This window comes from Ursus americanus, chromosome 23 (assembly GCF_024610735.1).
Source record: "Ursus americanus isolate L20-20 chromosome 23, mUrsAme1.1.p, whole genome shotgun sequence".
NCBI classification, from domain to species: domain Eukaryota; kingdom Metazoa; phylum Chordata; class Mammalia; order Carnivora; family Ursidae; genus Ursus; species Ursus americanus.
In genome coordinates this window covers 4703281-4717725 of record NC_142149.1, presented here as the reverse complement: position 1 = coordinate 4717725, position 14445 = coordinate 4703281, and the positions used below count along the sequence as shown (strand labels likewise).

Genomic DNA, 14445 nt, shown 5'->3' with positions numbered 1-14445 from the left:
GGCCCTGTCCTCATGGGCCCCCGTGGTAAGAAGGTGACTCCAGACAGTGCAGGGCAGGGATGGAAGCAAGCAGTGGGGTAGCACAGGGGCTGCACATCTCTGTGACCAGGGGTCCAAGGAAGGCTTCCTGAAGGAGGAGGCAAGGACCAGGAAGTGAGAAGTCTTCTGGGAGGGATTAGAACCAGGTTTACATTGTGGAAAGATCTCTCTAGAAAAGAGACAAGACTGGAGGGACACAGAGCAGAGAGGAAATTATTTCAAGATTTGAGGTGAGAAATGACAGGGCCTTAGTTTCGGGGTGGTGTGTGGATAGCATCGGAGGGTCAGGAAGGAGTGGCCGGGCCCAGAAATTCAGAAGGCAGAACGGATGATGGGAGGAAATGATAATTAGTGCGACTGTCCCTTGCCGCGCCTCAGTTGATCCTACCAGGAACCCTGTGAGGGAGCCATTTTTATTGGTCTGTTGCTGAAGAGAAAAATGAAACTCCAGGAGGCTTAAGACTCCTCCGGGGTTAGCAACAGAGCTGGAACTGGAGCCCTATCTCTGCTGGCAGCCAGGGCTCGGATTTCAGGGATGGCACTGTGGTTCCACCATCCGCCGTCCTACCGTCTGTGGCCTGGCTGGCCCGGGGAGGCAGGAGAGCTCAGTGGGCGGGAGTGTGGGCTCCGGAGCCCGACTGCCTGGGTTCCAGTCCCAGCTCCACAGCTTCCTGGCTGTGCAATCCTGGGTAAATTACTAACCCTCTCTGTTTCCTCATCTGTAAAGGGGGGAGCAGGATAAGAATGGGTCTGATCTTGTAGGGTGGTGGCCCAGATGAAAGGACTGAATGAATTAATAAACTGAACGTGTGTAGAATGGTTCCTGTGTTCAACATTTTAGCCCCCCAGATGACGAAGATGGTGGCGCGTGCCTGAGAACATCAGGGCGGGGTCTCTCTCCCAGGGGAGAGCGGCTCATCTGGCCTCTCGGTGGTCCTGGGCTTTGGGACCGAGTCCAGGGCTGTGGGCAGTTTTGGGTCAACAGAAGGAAGGCCGCACGATTTTGTTGGCACCACACCTGGCCACGGAGGGACACGTTGCCTGGAAACCAACCGGAAGTGTAACGTGGACAAGCAGCCCTGTTACCGTGCAAGTAGCAACAAGCCAACCCACCCACCGCTGCTGCTTTCAGAATTGTTAGTCCATTTTCCCAGGCCCAGTTCCCTGTGGGCGGAGCAGCCCCCTCTTCCCGGTTTCTGCAAGGAAGGGGCGGCGGACTCATTTTGTCCTTCTGCCCGTGGCTCTGCTCTGAGTGGAGGGAAGCGGGGAAGGGGATGGTGTCTGTCTGTACCTGTGGTTCCCGTAGCCCAGAGCAAAGACGTTGCTCCTTTGTGGGGGCATCAGTCTTACCGGAGGAGTTTGGGGGTGAGAGAAAGCCCGTGCTTGAATAGGGATGTAGGGACGTCCTACAGAGTAGAATGCAAAATCTGCACACTTCAGAATATCACCAAATATTTCATGAAGTCTCCAGGCTGTGGGAGCTGTTTCCTGTGATGGCTCCAGACCCCTGCGGTCTGGGCTCGTTCTCCTTTCCTTTCTGGGCATTTCCACAAAAAAAAACCCTCACGAAGCCTGCCCTGCCTTTGAAGTCCTGGAGCATCCCATGTGCTGGTGTGGTTGGAGAGAGGGGACGCGTGGCGGCTGGACGAGGAGGGAGGGAGCCCTTGGCCACTGTTCTGTATCCAGATTAGAAATTTGAGACGCTGCTTATTAGGTTTTTGCGTTCTCCTCTTGGCACTTAGCAGCCAAGGTTCTAACCTGGCAGGGGGAGCTGGGTGAGGCTGGGGTGCACTGGCTGGTGGAGAGCGAGCAGGCACAGGGAAAGCCCCTCCCTCCCCCTCCGCTACCCTTCTCTGCAGGGCACGGCCAACCCCTGATGCTTCAATTCCAATCACACATCACACACAGCCTCCCCTGCCGTCTTTCCATCATGGCCTTGTCATCTGGTTACCATAAACCTCGGGCAGTGTGCTCGGGGGACAGTGTGCACAGCGCCCCCTCCCCAGCTTCTGACGGTGATGTGCAGAGCATGAGCAGAGAGAGCGCAAAGACGTCCAGGCTGGTACTTTTCCACCTGGCTTGAACGGGCTCTAGGAGCCCGAGGTGTGACCCAGGGAGCCATCCATCGTGGCCCTTTGCTGTTGATGAGCCAGTGACCTTGTCAGAGCTCCTCCCCCACCCTGCCTGAGTCTGCTCTTCACATGGACCCCTGAAGGGGCTCACTGGGAGGTCTCCTGGACCCGTTCCAGTGCAGGCATCTGGACCACGAGTCCAAGGGAGATGGGAATTCAGGGGAGGCGGGTGGCTGCTGTCGGGTCCCCAAAGAAGGGGGGGGGGCTTTTCTACTCCCTGCCTGGCTCAGGGGCTCAGTACGGACTTACTGAACGGGCAATCTACATGTTTCCTCATCCCCTCAGAGGGGTGGGTCGTCAGGCCAAGCCGGGGCTCCTGGATGGTGGGCAGGGGGGGTTCCGGGCAAAGGAATTTACACTAGCAGCTGTGGCCGTGTCCTCTAGGCTCCAGAGAGATGACCCAAAGGCTCTGGCACTGGGTCACGAGAGGTAAACTTGTGTACATGACCTGGTAGGCAGGGTGACCCTGTGGGGCAGGGCTGGGCGTCTCCATGGGCCATGAGCCAGTCAGCAGAGCGGAATTCTATCTCTGATGCAGGGCTCTCTGCTCCAAACACTGAAGCCTCACTAAGGACCATAGTGAGCATTTGTGGTAATTTGCGAACACTAGGTAAAGGTGCCCCCTCTGGGCAGACACAGCCCTGCAGGGAGCACATTTGTGCAGATTAACGAAAAGTGCTCCTTCCACCTGGTGGGTAGCCCAGGCCAGGGGCACAGCTTGGCAAGCTAGGCCGTGCTGGATCTCAGTCCTGCTTCCTCTCATTGGAGTCTCTTGTGCAGTGAAAAACCTACACAACTGGACATGGCCACCCCATTCACTTCCTTTCCCAGTCTGCCAGCGCTCATGTGCCAACCCCACATTCCTTTACAGTGCCCCCTCCCCCATGTTCATCCTGGGCTATAAGGACTGGGGTGGTTCCCGGTGCCCCAGACGCAGGGCTGGTTGGGAAGGTGGGTTTCTGAGCCCTTGGGGCCCTCTTGGGGCTCAGACTCTAAAGGGCTCTTCTCTCAGTAACTTAGGGGTGCCGCCAGGCCGGGGGAACTGCCCGCTCACCATGCCCCTGCCTTTCGACCTCATCTACACCGACTACCACGGCCTGCAGCAGATGAAGCAGCACATGGGGCTGTCCTTCAAGAAGTACCGGTAGGAGGGTGCGGGCGGGTGGTGCCCCATCCCATGCCTCCCCTCACGCCCTGCCGGCTGGTCCCCAGGTTGGGGAGACTGCCTCGTCCTGGGTTCTGGGGCGGGCAAGGCTCGCCCTGCCTCTGTTTTCCCCCTCCCCCATGACTGTCCTTCCCCAAGGAGCTCTGCCTCCCGCTAACTCGGACTGGGAGTCGCTTCAGTGCCCCTCTGCGGCAGGGCAGGCTGGGGCGGGGCTCGGAGGTTACCTGGATAGGGGTGGGCAGGGGAATGGCAGGGAGGAGTGGAAGGAATGAGACACTCGACTGGGGCATGACCTTGGCTTGTGGAGGCTCAACACCCTCCTCCTCCCTCCACCCCACCCCACCCCCGGTCTGGAGGAAGGCCAATGGCATCCCTCCTAGTCTGTGCAAGAGCAGGATACGGGGTTTAGTTTAGCACATAGAGCCCTGCTATTTATTACATTTGCTCCAGTCCCATTGACTATCCCACATGATTTTATTAGGAAAAAAAGTGACAGGCGGTGTTATTGCTTTTATTATTAATGTGTGTTCTTCATGCACTCGGTGCCTCCGCCTCCCACCTCCTGCCCCTTCTCTGGGGAAGTAGTGCCGACCTCAGCAGTCTGTGGACAATTCTGGGTCACCGGGAAGGATGTGGGGTGAGGAGGGAGCTCCTTGGGGGGCTGTCTGAGTCTCCGCTGTTTCCTCCGAGCACCCACGCCCGGGGGTGGGACGGATGTAGGGGAGGTTTTGGGGCGGCGCCAGAGCCTCTGCCCCTCTGGGAGGTGCATCTAAGGAGGCCAGGCTTGATTGCAGAGGACGCTTCAAAGCACTGCCTTCCCAAAGACGGGCCTGTGGCCGGGGCTCGTCCCCCAGGGCCCCGCCCTTCTGCACGCAGCCCAGATAGGCCAGGGGCATCCTCGGGGTGTCAGGTTCTTGGGCAGGGCGGCTATGAACTCGAATTTCTGCTGCTGTCTGCTCAGGAAAGTGCAAATCCTACAGGGGGGAGGAACCCCCACTCCAGGCAGTGCCCCTTCCTAGGCTCCCTTGGGGCAGCCCTAATAACTAAGTTTCTGAGTGAATGGTCCGTGGTTCAGGCGTAGCCACACAACCCCGAGACAGCTGGGCTGTGGTTATCCTCAGTCTGCAGATGGTGAAGCTGGCCCAGAGAGGTTAAGGTGCATGCCTGTGGCCACACGGCTGGGTAATGTCTGAGCCCAAGCTCTGACCACACATTGCCGGACCCGGCCAGCGGCTGGTGCCAGCACTCACGCTGGGGCAGCCCAGCCCAGGGAGACACGAGACGTTGCTGACCCTGGTTCCTTGTATCCCCCCACCCCGGGGCGGGGAGCAGGTGCCGAATCCGGGTCATTGACACCTTCGGGACGGAGCCTGCATACAACCATGAGGAGTACGCCACGCTGCACGGCTACCGGACCAACTGGGGCTACTGGAACCTCCACCCCAAGCAGTTCATGACCATGTTCCGTGAGTGTCCCGGCCGCGGGGTATGGGTGGGGCAGGGGCAGATGGGGCCTCCTCATGGTCTCAGGGGTGCACGGCAGGAGGCACGGTCTCCTGGCTTTCCTTCCTGCTGGTGTGGGAGTGGGACGGGCCCAGGCACCTGCCCGCTCCAGGAAAGCCTGGCTCGCCCATCAGCGAATGCCTGAGCCAGAGAGGAAGTGTCTTGCGGTGTCTGGGGAGCAGCCTGGGTGGGGCTTCCAGACTGGTTTACGAGAAACATGGTGACCTTTCCAGCACATAAGGACGTGGCCTTTGCCTCCAGCATCACAGGCCGCTCTCAGAGAGCTGCTGAGCGCACCTTCCAGAACAAAGAGGATTCAGTGACCTTATAGAAAGAGAGGCCAGAAGTACACTGGAGAGTTTTAGGGGGTGGCAAAGGGGCAGAACGGGCAGGCTCTTCTAAGTGGAGGGAACAGATGAAGTGAAGACAGATGTGGAGAGAACTGGAAGGTGCTGGAAATGCACGAGCTCCAGTAGGCTCCAGCACTGGGGATAATGGAAAGTGAGGCTGGGGGCTGGGGCCCCTGGGGAAACCCTCTGACGATGGGCGTCAGGCAAGGGATGCCATTTAGGGCCGAGCTTTAGCTATTATTAGTGAGACTCTGAGATACGTACAGGCACTGACTTGCCCCCTTACGTGCAGGGTGCTGAAAATAATCCTTTCTTGACAACTAAGGGTCAATTCTCGCTCTTTCTGTGGTGCACGAGCCTTCGGGGACGGCGGAGGTGTGCAGAGCTGGGTGCCCTTGCTAAGTGGCCCCTTCCCCTGTCACTGTTTGATGTGGGGCTTTCTCTCCTCGCTGGAAGGCTGTCCGCTGTCACATTTAATTGTCGGCACCACATCCGCCTCCAGCAGCGTCTTGCACATCTAATTTGTGGCTCTTTGAAGGCTCTGGGTCAGAAAGCCAGATAAGCACCTTTTGTTAGGATGTGTCTAAATTAAGAGCCAACTGAGCAGGGTCCCGAGGAACTAACTGCTCGGAAGTAAAGTATCTAGTCTTTATTTAGCCTGTCAAATTAATGCCCCTCTTTGGGACACTTAGGGTCCTTTTTTGTCTTACTCTCCAGGTTCTAGGAGAATATTAGAGGCAGATGCAATTTCTGGACACATAAGTAATGGCTTGATTGGATTCCAGAAGGCTGGGGAGGTGGGCCATTCCTCAGAGCCCAGAGGAGGGACGTGAGGCCCAGAGGACTGAGGTCACGTGGCTCTCTGGGGACCAGACTCTGGAGGGAAGGAGGTGGGGTTAGTGGTGGGGATGGTGCAGGCAGTGTAACCAGCATATCTGATGGCGGAGAGCAGAGGTGGGGACAGAGCATGGTCAGTTAGCTTACAGGGGAAGCATCAAGCTGTGAGGCTGGCAAGGAGGACATGGTGGATCTGGGGGCAGAGAGTGGGGTCTTCTAGCTCTGGTTCCTGAATTTATGCCAGATATCATAATTCAAGAGTCGCTGTAGATTCTTGAGCCAGGGAATGTCACGGAGAAAAAGGGTTGTTTTTTGTGTTTGTTTGTTTTTAAGATTTTATTTCTCTATTTGAGGGGCGGGGGGGAGGAGCAGAGGGAGACGGACAAGCAGACTCCATGCTGGAACCCGATGCAGGGCTCAATCTCACGACCCTGAGATCACAACCTGAGCCGAAATCAAGAGTCGGATGCCCAACTGACTGAGCCCCCCGGGCGCCCTGAGAGAAGGGTTTTTGGGGCACATTTTTCTGGAAGATTGCAGAGGACCAGAGGGGTGGTGGTATAGGAGGGGGAAGCAGGGGAGGGGGCGGTAAGCGGCTTCTGCAATAATCTACACTGGGAAAATGAGCACTTACGTGGGGTAGGACCCACTGGGTTTGCAGTTCCAAACCTGGCAAACTCCTACTCATCCTCTAAAACCCCAACCCAAATATCTCATTTACTGACTGCCACTTTCACCGATTCCCTCATCTGCTGTTGCTCCTTCAGCTCTGTTTTTATACCTGTTAAATCCAATTCTATAAAAGCGTATGTTGAAGTATGTTACAGTTATTTGCTTGTACATTTATTCCTCCCTGATAGATTATGAACCACTCAAAAGGGGCCACTGATTGGTTTATCTTTATCTCCCTGGAGCCTATCAAGGTCCTCAGAAAATGTTAATTGATTGAGTAAATTAAAGAAACAGAACAAAAAAGGAAGAGAGGGGCTTGCCAGTTTTAATGATATACCGAGTCCAGGAAGAATTCATCAGCAGACCTGTTTCCCCATCTAGCCAGGTGGTTTCCCCAGTGAGCTAAGTGGGAGGCTGGCTGCCTCTCCCAGCCTCTCCTTTGCCCGCAGAGCTGGGAGCTCTTTGCTTGAGGGTCCCTGTTATTTTAACCGATTGGATATTTCCCTGTCCCACGCCCACCAGTTTAGTTAACTGGGCAGAGCTGGTAGAATGAGGGCTTCTTTAGCTCGGTGGATAGGGAGGCCTTGGCATGCAGGAAAGAGGCCTGGGGGCAGCCCCAGCTGGAGCCCGGGGGTGGGCAGGGAAGGGGTCTGGGCAGGCAAACTGGTGAGGGAGGGTCTGGTCTGCCCTGCTGGGCCCCCTCCCCGGCCTGGGCAAAGCCTCCTGAAACAGGAGAGCTGCCCACACCCTGACCATCAGAAGTAACTCCAGGTCTCCGGGCCCCTCCTTATGCTCTTGAAGCTCTAGAAGAAAGGTCATTTTCTTCTGCGGTCAGCAAAGGCCCGTCCTTGCAGCTGGACTTTCAGACCCAAGAATCCGTGAGCTTTCTGGGGCACTTAGGCAGGAAAGCTTCACTTCTGTGATGCTGCGGACATTGATGATGACTTTTATGGGTAGAAATACTATGTTAAATCTATGCATTTGATTGAGGTATATACAGCTCAATTTCAGAAATGCTAAAATGTGGAAACGTGCATCTGAAATGGAGAAATAGGGTATTTGGCCTCAGGGCTGTTTTGGGCAATCAAGGCCATGTGGCCTCCACCAGCCTACTCAGCACAGCCTCCCCAACCCAGGAGGGCAGAGTAGACTTCACTGGGTTTAACAACATTCTATTCAAGGTCCTGGACATAGATGGGAAGGACCCTGTGCTTTGCAAACCTATGGCAGGTGTATGGTGGCTGACAGAGCTAATTAGCATGGCCGAGGAATAGGAGGACGGGCTAAGACGCATTCCCTGCTCCCTGTGTGCTGGGTTCTGGGAACAAGTGAGTAGGTCTTGCCGGTTTTAATGATATACGAAGTCCAGGAAGGAATTCGTGAGCAGACCTGTTTCCCCATCTAGCCAGTGTGGGCTGTAGTGTAGCAGAGACAGAACCACGGGGGTGGAGCCACAGAGGGAGCCACCGGACCCCATGCAGAGCATTTTCTCATCCGAGTAAAGGGAGGAGGGCACTCCAGGCAGAGGGAACAGCAGGGGCAAACACTTGGGGGTGGGGAAATTGAGGATGTGTCCACACGTTCCTGAGCGGGTGCGCCAGGCTCTTCCAGGTGCTGGGGACACAGAAGTGAGCGAATCAGAGGCCCTGCCCTTATGGGGCTTATATTCTGACACCAACAAATGATCCATTAGATATATGATATCATGTTTGGTCCGTGAGTGCAGGCTAAGGGACAGAGAGTGACCAGGGCCAGGGAGGACCTTTCTGCAAACAAGCAAGGGGGCTGGATGACCTCCCGGCTTTCCCTCTGCCCGAGGCTTTGTGACAGTCTCTGGGAGAAGGAGATGCCCGGGGCCGGGACACCGATGGGTGCTCTTCCCGTCCTCCACCAGACCCCATACCTCCCAGCCCCCTTCCCCCTTCCTTGTCAAACAGGGCTCCCTCTGATGGGGCCTGTCTAGGTAGACCTGGGGCACAGCCTTGGCTGTGTGGCAGCCCCCTTCCTGACCCCGTGGTCTGGCTGTAGCTCACACCCCGGACAACTCCTTCATGGGTTTCGTGTCCGAGGAGCTCAACGAGACGGAGAAGCAGCTCATCAAAGGTGGCAAGGCCAGCAACATGGCCGTGGTGTACGGCAAGGAGGCGAGTATCTGGAAGGTAAGCGCCGCCCCCGGGAACTCCCACCTCCAGGATTTGGCTCTGTCCACCACCCTCAGCTCCGGATGCCAAAATGTCCCCCACTGATGTGTCGGAAAAGAGAGGTCCCTAACTGCCCCTGAAAAGACCCAGCCTGGGGGCTACTAACCTGCCCCTGCCCCCCCCCCCCCCCCCCCCCCCGCTCTGCGACAAACCCAGATGTCCTTTATCAAGGACTGTGACCTAACCCGCCACCCTCCCTAGGACCGCATCGATAAACACTGAGCCTGGCAAGGGGGCTTGGGCAAGACTTGGGGCCTCTGAGGGATGGGAGGCAGTGCAGAAGGCAGGAGAGGCTTAGAACCCCATCTTCAGGGCGGGGTCCCCGGAGAAGCGGTCCCCGCACGGGGGGTTAGGCGCTCAGTGCTCACTGACCTGTTCTCTCTCTTCTTTTCTCTGTGCCCTCCTGGCAACGAGGCAGCTCCAGGTAGGGTGCCTGCATGCCACGCGCTCCCCCTGCTCCCCTCTGCTCTCAGTAGGGTGTCCCCTGGGGTGCTCTCGAGTCCTCTGACCCGGCGGGGTGCAGGGGGAGGGGTGGGAGGTCATTCTCATGTGATGTGAAAGGAGCAGGCTACGACGGGAGCCCAGGGCGCTGGGGAAGGCGGTGGCACGGACTGTGTCTGCTTTTACCAGAAAACACTGCTAGGGAACTGCCCCGGGAGAGTGAGAGGTTATGAAGTCTGGGAAGACAAAGGCTTTATCTCTAGCTCCGGGGCCTCTGTGATAGCCGGGAGCACCACTGCTCTGCAAGAGACCTCAAAGCAACTGCTTCCCCAGAAAAACATCTTTGCTCTGGTCTTTGCGACTGGAGGAAGTCGGAGGTGGCTGGATGAAGAGGATGAGGGGAGCACCCTGGGACCGATGCAGCCCGGAGTTCAGGGGACCTGCAGGCAGGGAAGTGGAGGAGGCAGGATGACGGAGGTCCTCATGGGGGCAGCGGCTGGATCAGGGCGAGCGTTTGGGTGAATTTTGTGCCAAGGCGGCCTGTCTTATTGTGGGTCCCCAGAAAGCAGGCCTTGAGGCTCAGGCCTGGGTGCTATTTTATGAAAGCATGTGGCTTGGGGGCAGGAGTGGGATACGGGAGAGAGGCAGACTGCCCTTGCCACTGGAGGAAACAGGCCAGACTTCAGAAGGGCCTTCTGGGGGGAACAGGGGGGCTTTTCAGTTGGCAGGTTGCAACCCACGGATAAATCGTGAAATTGGCTCAGAGCTCTGGGTTTTTTCTCCTCAGCTTTACTAATTTATACTTGATGGGAAAATTATGTATTCTTAAAGTGTACAACATGACGGCTCGATACACATATATATTAAGAAATGAGCACCGTGATCAAGCTGCCTAACACACCGTCACCCCACAGTCATCTGTGCGCGTGCGCGCGCGCGCGCGCGCGCTGAGAACACTGGAGATCCGCTATTCTCTTGGCAAATTTCAAGTATACAATACAGTATTTTTTTTTAAGATTTTATTTATTTATTTGACAGAGAGACAGCCAGTGAGAGAGGGAACACAAGCAGGGGGAGCAGCAGAGGAAGAAGCAGGCTTCCACCAGAGCAGGGAGCCTGATGCGGGGCTCGATCCCAGGACCCTGGGATCACGCCCTGAGCCGAAGGCAGACGCGTAACGCCTGAGCCCCCCAGGCGCCCCACAATACAGTATTTTTAACCACAATCACCATGCTGTTCATTAGATCCCTAAACTTACTCTTCATACAACTGAAAGTTTGTCCCTTTGACCAACCTCTCCCCGTTTGTGCAGCCCCAGCCCCTGGCGACTACCGTTCTGCTTTGTTTCTATGAGTTCCACTCTTTCAGGGTCCACATATAAGTGGGATCACGCCGTATTTGACTTTTCCTAACTTAGAGAGTCTCAGCCTTTTAAAATGAAGTAGAATACCAGAAGGGATAGCAGAAGACCTTCTAGGTATTAAGGGTAAATATTGTTTTAAGATTTTATTTTTCTTGAGTAATCTCTACACCCAACGTGGGGCTCGAACTCACAACCCTGAGATCAAGAGTCGCGTGCTCCACTGACTGAGCCAGCCAGGCGCCCCAAGAGTAAATATTGTTTTGTGAAACTTAAAGTTTACATAGATGCATGCATACACATGTGCCTATGTGCATACATGCACACGTACACATGCATACATGCATACACAATGCACACACGCATGCACACATACATACATGCACAGGTGCGTGAATACATACATGCACACGTGTGCACACATACACGTGCATACACGCATACCTGTACACACGGGCATACATGCACACGTACACACATGTGCACACATGCATACACGTGTGTACATGCACACATACATGCACGTGTGCACACACATGCATGCATGCACACACATGCATGCACACACACATGCATGCATATATATGCGTGTATGTAAAAAAAGGTTGCTGAACAGTATATACAACATGAACCCATTTGTGCATGTGTTTTAAGGAAAATGTCAATATGCTTTGAATGCATAAAAGGTCTGAGAAGGTACACAAGAAACTGCCCACAGCAGCTGCCTCCGGTGATGGGATGAGGAAGCTGATGTTGATGGGCGTGTGGAGCTGTTCTCTCCACACGTCACTTACTGGCTTGATTTTTCTCCTGTGAGCCTGTTTAGTTTCACGCTGTGTTGTCCTTTTACGTTTAGTGTGATCTCTGGTACATCGGCTTGGAATCTACCATTTCACTGGGTGATCTCTGTTTCTTTTTCTTGACTGTTCCATGTTCTTTTCCCTCTCATGCTGTCTTTTACACTGATCTGTATTTTGAGTTCACCCCCCTTCACTCATTATACTCTCTCCTGGGCTTGTGGTGGCTGCAGTGAAGACGACAGCATGCATCCTTGACTTGCAAAAGTCTCGTATAAATCAGTACGTTTCCCTTTTATTGGATAACAAAAGAACCTTCAAATGCTTTAATTACATCCCCCCAGCTTATGTGCTCTCATTTTATTTTGATTTCCTGAGATGCCCTCACTTCACCCTTATTCTTAGTGGGTATGTTCCCTGTGTACAGAATTCTAGCTTGGCGGTTCCTTTCTTTCAGTGTTAAGAAAATACTCTGTTGTCTTCTGGCCTCTGTGAGCCTTGTTGTTCCTTCACAGGTAATTTGTCTTCTTTCTCTGCTCACTGTTAAGACCTCGTGTGTTTGGTTTTCAGACGACTTACCATGGCGTGCCTCCGTGTGGTTTTCTCTGGATTTCTCCTACGTGGCATTTGTAGATCTTTTCGAATCTGTGGTTTGATCTGTCATTGGTCTTAGAACATTTTCAGTTAGTATCCCTCTAAGTATTGATTCTGCTCTAGTCTCTGTGCCTCTGGGACCCTATTTCTGCATACATTAGACTCCAACATTCCCCCCCCACCCCCGTCTCTTACATTCTTTTCTGTGATTTCCACCCCTCCTCTGGGCTTCATTCTGGATGTTTTCTTTTGTTCTTTCGCTAAATGAATTCTCTCTTCAGCTGGGTCCAATCTGCTGTGAAATCTGTCCATTCAGTTCTTAATTTCAGCCACTAGATTTCTTTCTTCTAGCACTTCCATTTGGTTTCAAACCTTATCTTCTATTTCCTTGACTACATTCAGCAGATTTATCTTGAAGTCTGTATCTGGTAATTCCAGCTTCCAGATCTCCTACAGATCTGTTTTTATTGTCTGTGTCTCTTGGGTTTTTTTTTTTTTAAAGATTTATTTATTTATTTGAGAAAGAGTGCAAGCAAGCTGGTGAAGAGCAGAGGGAGAAGAAGAGAGAGAATCCACAAGCAGAGTCCCTGCTGAGCCTGACACAGGGCTCGATCTCCCGACCCTGAGATCATGACCTGAGCAGAAACCAGGAGTCAGCTGTTCAACCAGCTGAGCAACCCAGGAGCCCCTTTGACTCTTGGGTTTTAATCATATTGTCATGTACCTGATTTTTCTAAAAATCAAGGTGTTTAAATTTTTTCTTTAAGAATCTGTTTTTAACAGGCTTTACTGAGGTATAATTGACATGCATATACTACACATGTCTCACATATGTAATTGATAAGTTCCAACATACATACATACCTGTGAAACCATCGCCACAGGCAGGACGGCGGCATCCACTGCTCCCAGGGTCCCTTCTTCCCACCTCTCCCCTCCTCCCCGCCAGACAGCCCATGATCTGCTTTCTGTCACCATACGTTAGTCCTCATTTTCTATAATTTTATATAAACGGACTCACATGGTATATACTCATTTTTTGTCTGGGTTTTCTCAGAGTATAATTATTTCAAGATTCATCCATGCTGTTGCATGTATCAATTCTTGATTCCTTTTTATGGCTGCATACTTCCTGCATTGCATCGAATTCCATCGTATCCCACCACACCTTTTTCATCTGTTCACCTGTTCGTGGACATTGGGGTTGTTTTCAGTATTTGGCTGTTACAAATAAAGCTGTTATGAACATTCATGTACAAACGTTTCTACCGACATACGCTTTCATTTCTCTTGGGTAAATACCTAGGCATGGAATGGCTGGATCATACGGTAGAACTAGGTTGCACATTTTAGGAAAAGCGGTCGTACTATTTTACGATGCTACCAGTAATGTACGAGAGTTCCAGTTCTGTTACAAAGTCATCAATACTTGCATGGTCCAGCTTTTCCGTTCGAGAAGTCCTGTAGATGCGCGATGGTATCTTAGGGTTTCAGCTTGTAGCTCCCTATGACTGATGATGGCGAAGATATTTTTGTGTGCTCATTTGTCTTCCCTATGTCTTTTTTTGGGCAAAGTGTCTTTTCAAAATGTTTGTCCATTTAAAGAATTGGGTTGTTTTCTTACTATTGAGTTGTTAGAGTTTTGTACACATTCTGAATATCAGTCTTTTATCAAATATATGCTTGGTAAATAGTCTCTGTCTGTGGCTTGTCTTTCTCTTAACAGCATCGTTCAAAGAGCAAAGCTCTTCATTGTAATGAAGTCCAGTGTTTTATGGATTAGGCTTCTCGTGTCATGTCTAAGAAATCTTTGCCTAACCCAAGGTCACTAAAGGTTTTTCTTCTGTGCTTTCTTCTTTAAGTTTTATAGTTTCACATTTTACATTGAAGTCTCTGGTCCATTTTGAATTAACTTTTATATATGATACAAAGTACAGATTGAAGTTCTGGTTCTTTTCCCTTTTTTGCATGTGGATACGCGATGTTCTGTGACCATCGGTTGAAAAAAACTGTCCTCCGTCCCCTGAAATGTCTTTGCACCTTTGTCAAAAATCAGTTGACCATGCGTGTGTGGGTCTGTTTCCGGACTCTGTTCTATTGCACTGATCTATCTGCCTTGATGCCAGCAGCAGACCGCCTTGATTACTGTAGTTTTGCAGTAAGTCTTGAAATTAGGTATAGAAATCTGTCTGCTTTCTTCTTTCTCAAAGTTGTTCCTTCTAAGCCTGCTGGGGTTTTGATTGCGATTTCATTGTTTTTTGTTTTGTTTTGGAGTTCTGGAAAATGAATATAAAAAATTGTAAAAATAATTTGGGGATGGTGCCCTCTTCTTCCAGAGAGGATTTTATTTTTAC

At 52.5% G+C, this 14445-nt stretch overlaps 1 protein-coding gene across 1 annotated transcript in view; it reads left to right on the top strand.

The window, feature by feature from the left end:
- MGAT5B (alpha-1,6-mannosylglycoprotein 6-beta-N-acetylglucosaminyltransferase B) overlaps positions 1-14445 on the top strand; it is a 69028-nt gene that overhangs the window by 42227 nt on the left and 12356 nt on the right. The window contains exons 9-11 of the mRNA XM_045814373.2: positions 3184-3315; positions 4669-4802; positions 8727-8857. Coding sequence (XP_045670329.1) covers positions 3184-3315; positions 4669-4802; positions 8727-8857 — 397 coding nt within the window. The remainder of the gene's footprint in view (positions 1-3183; positions 3316-4668; positions 4803-8726; positions 8858-14445) is intronic.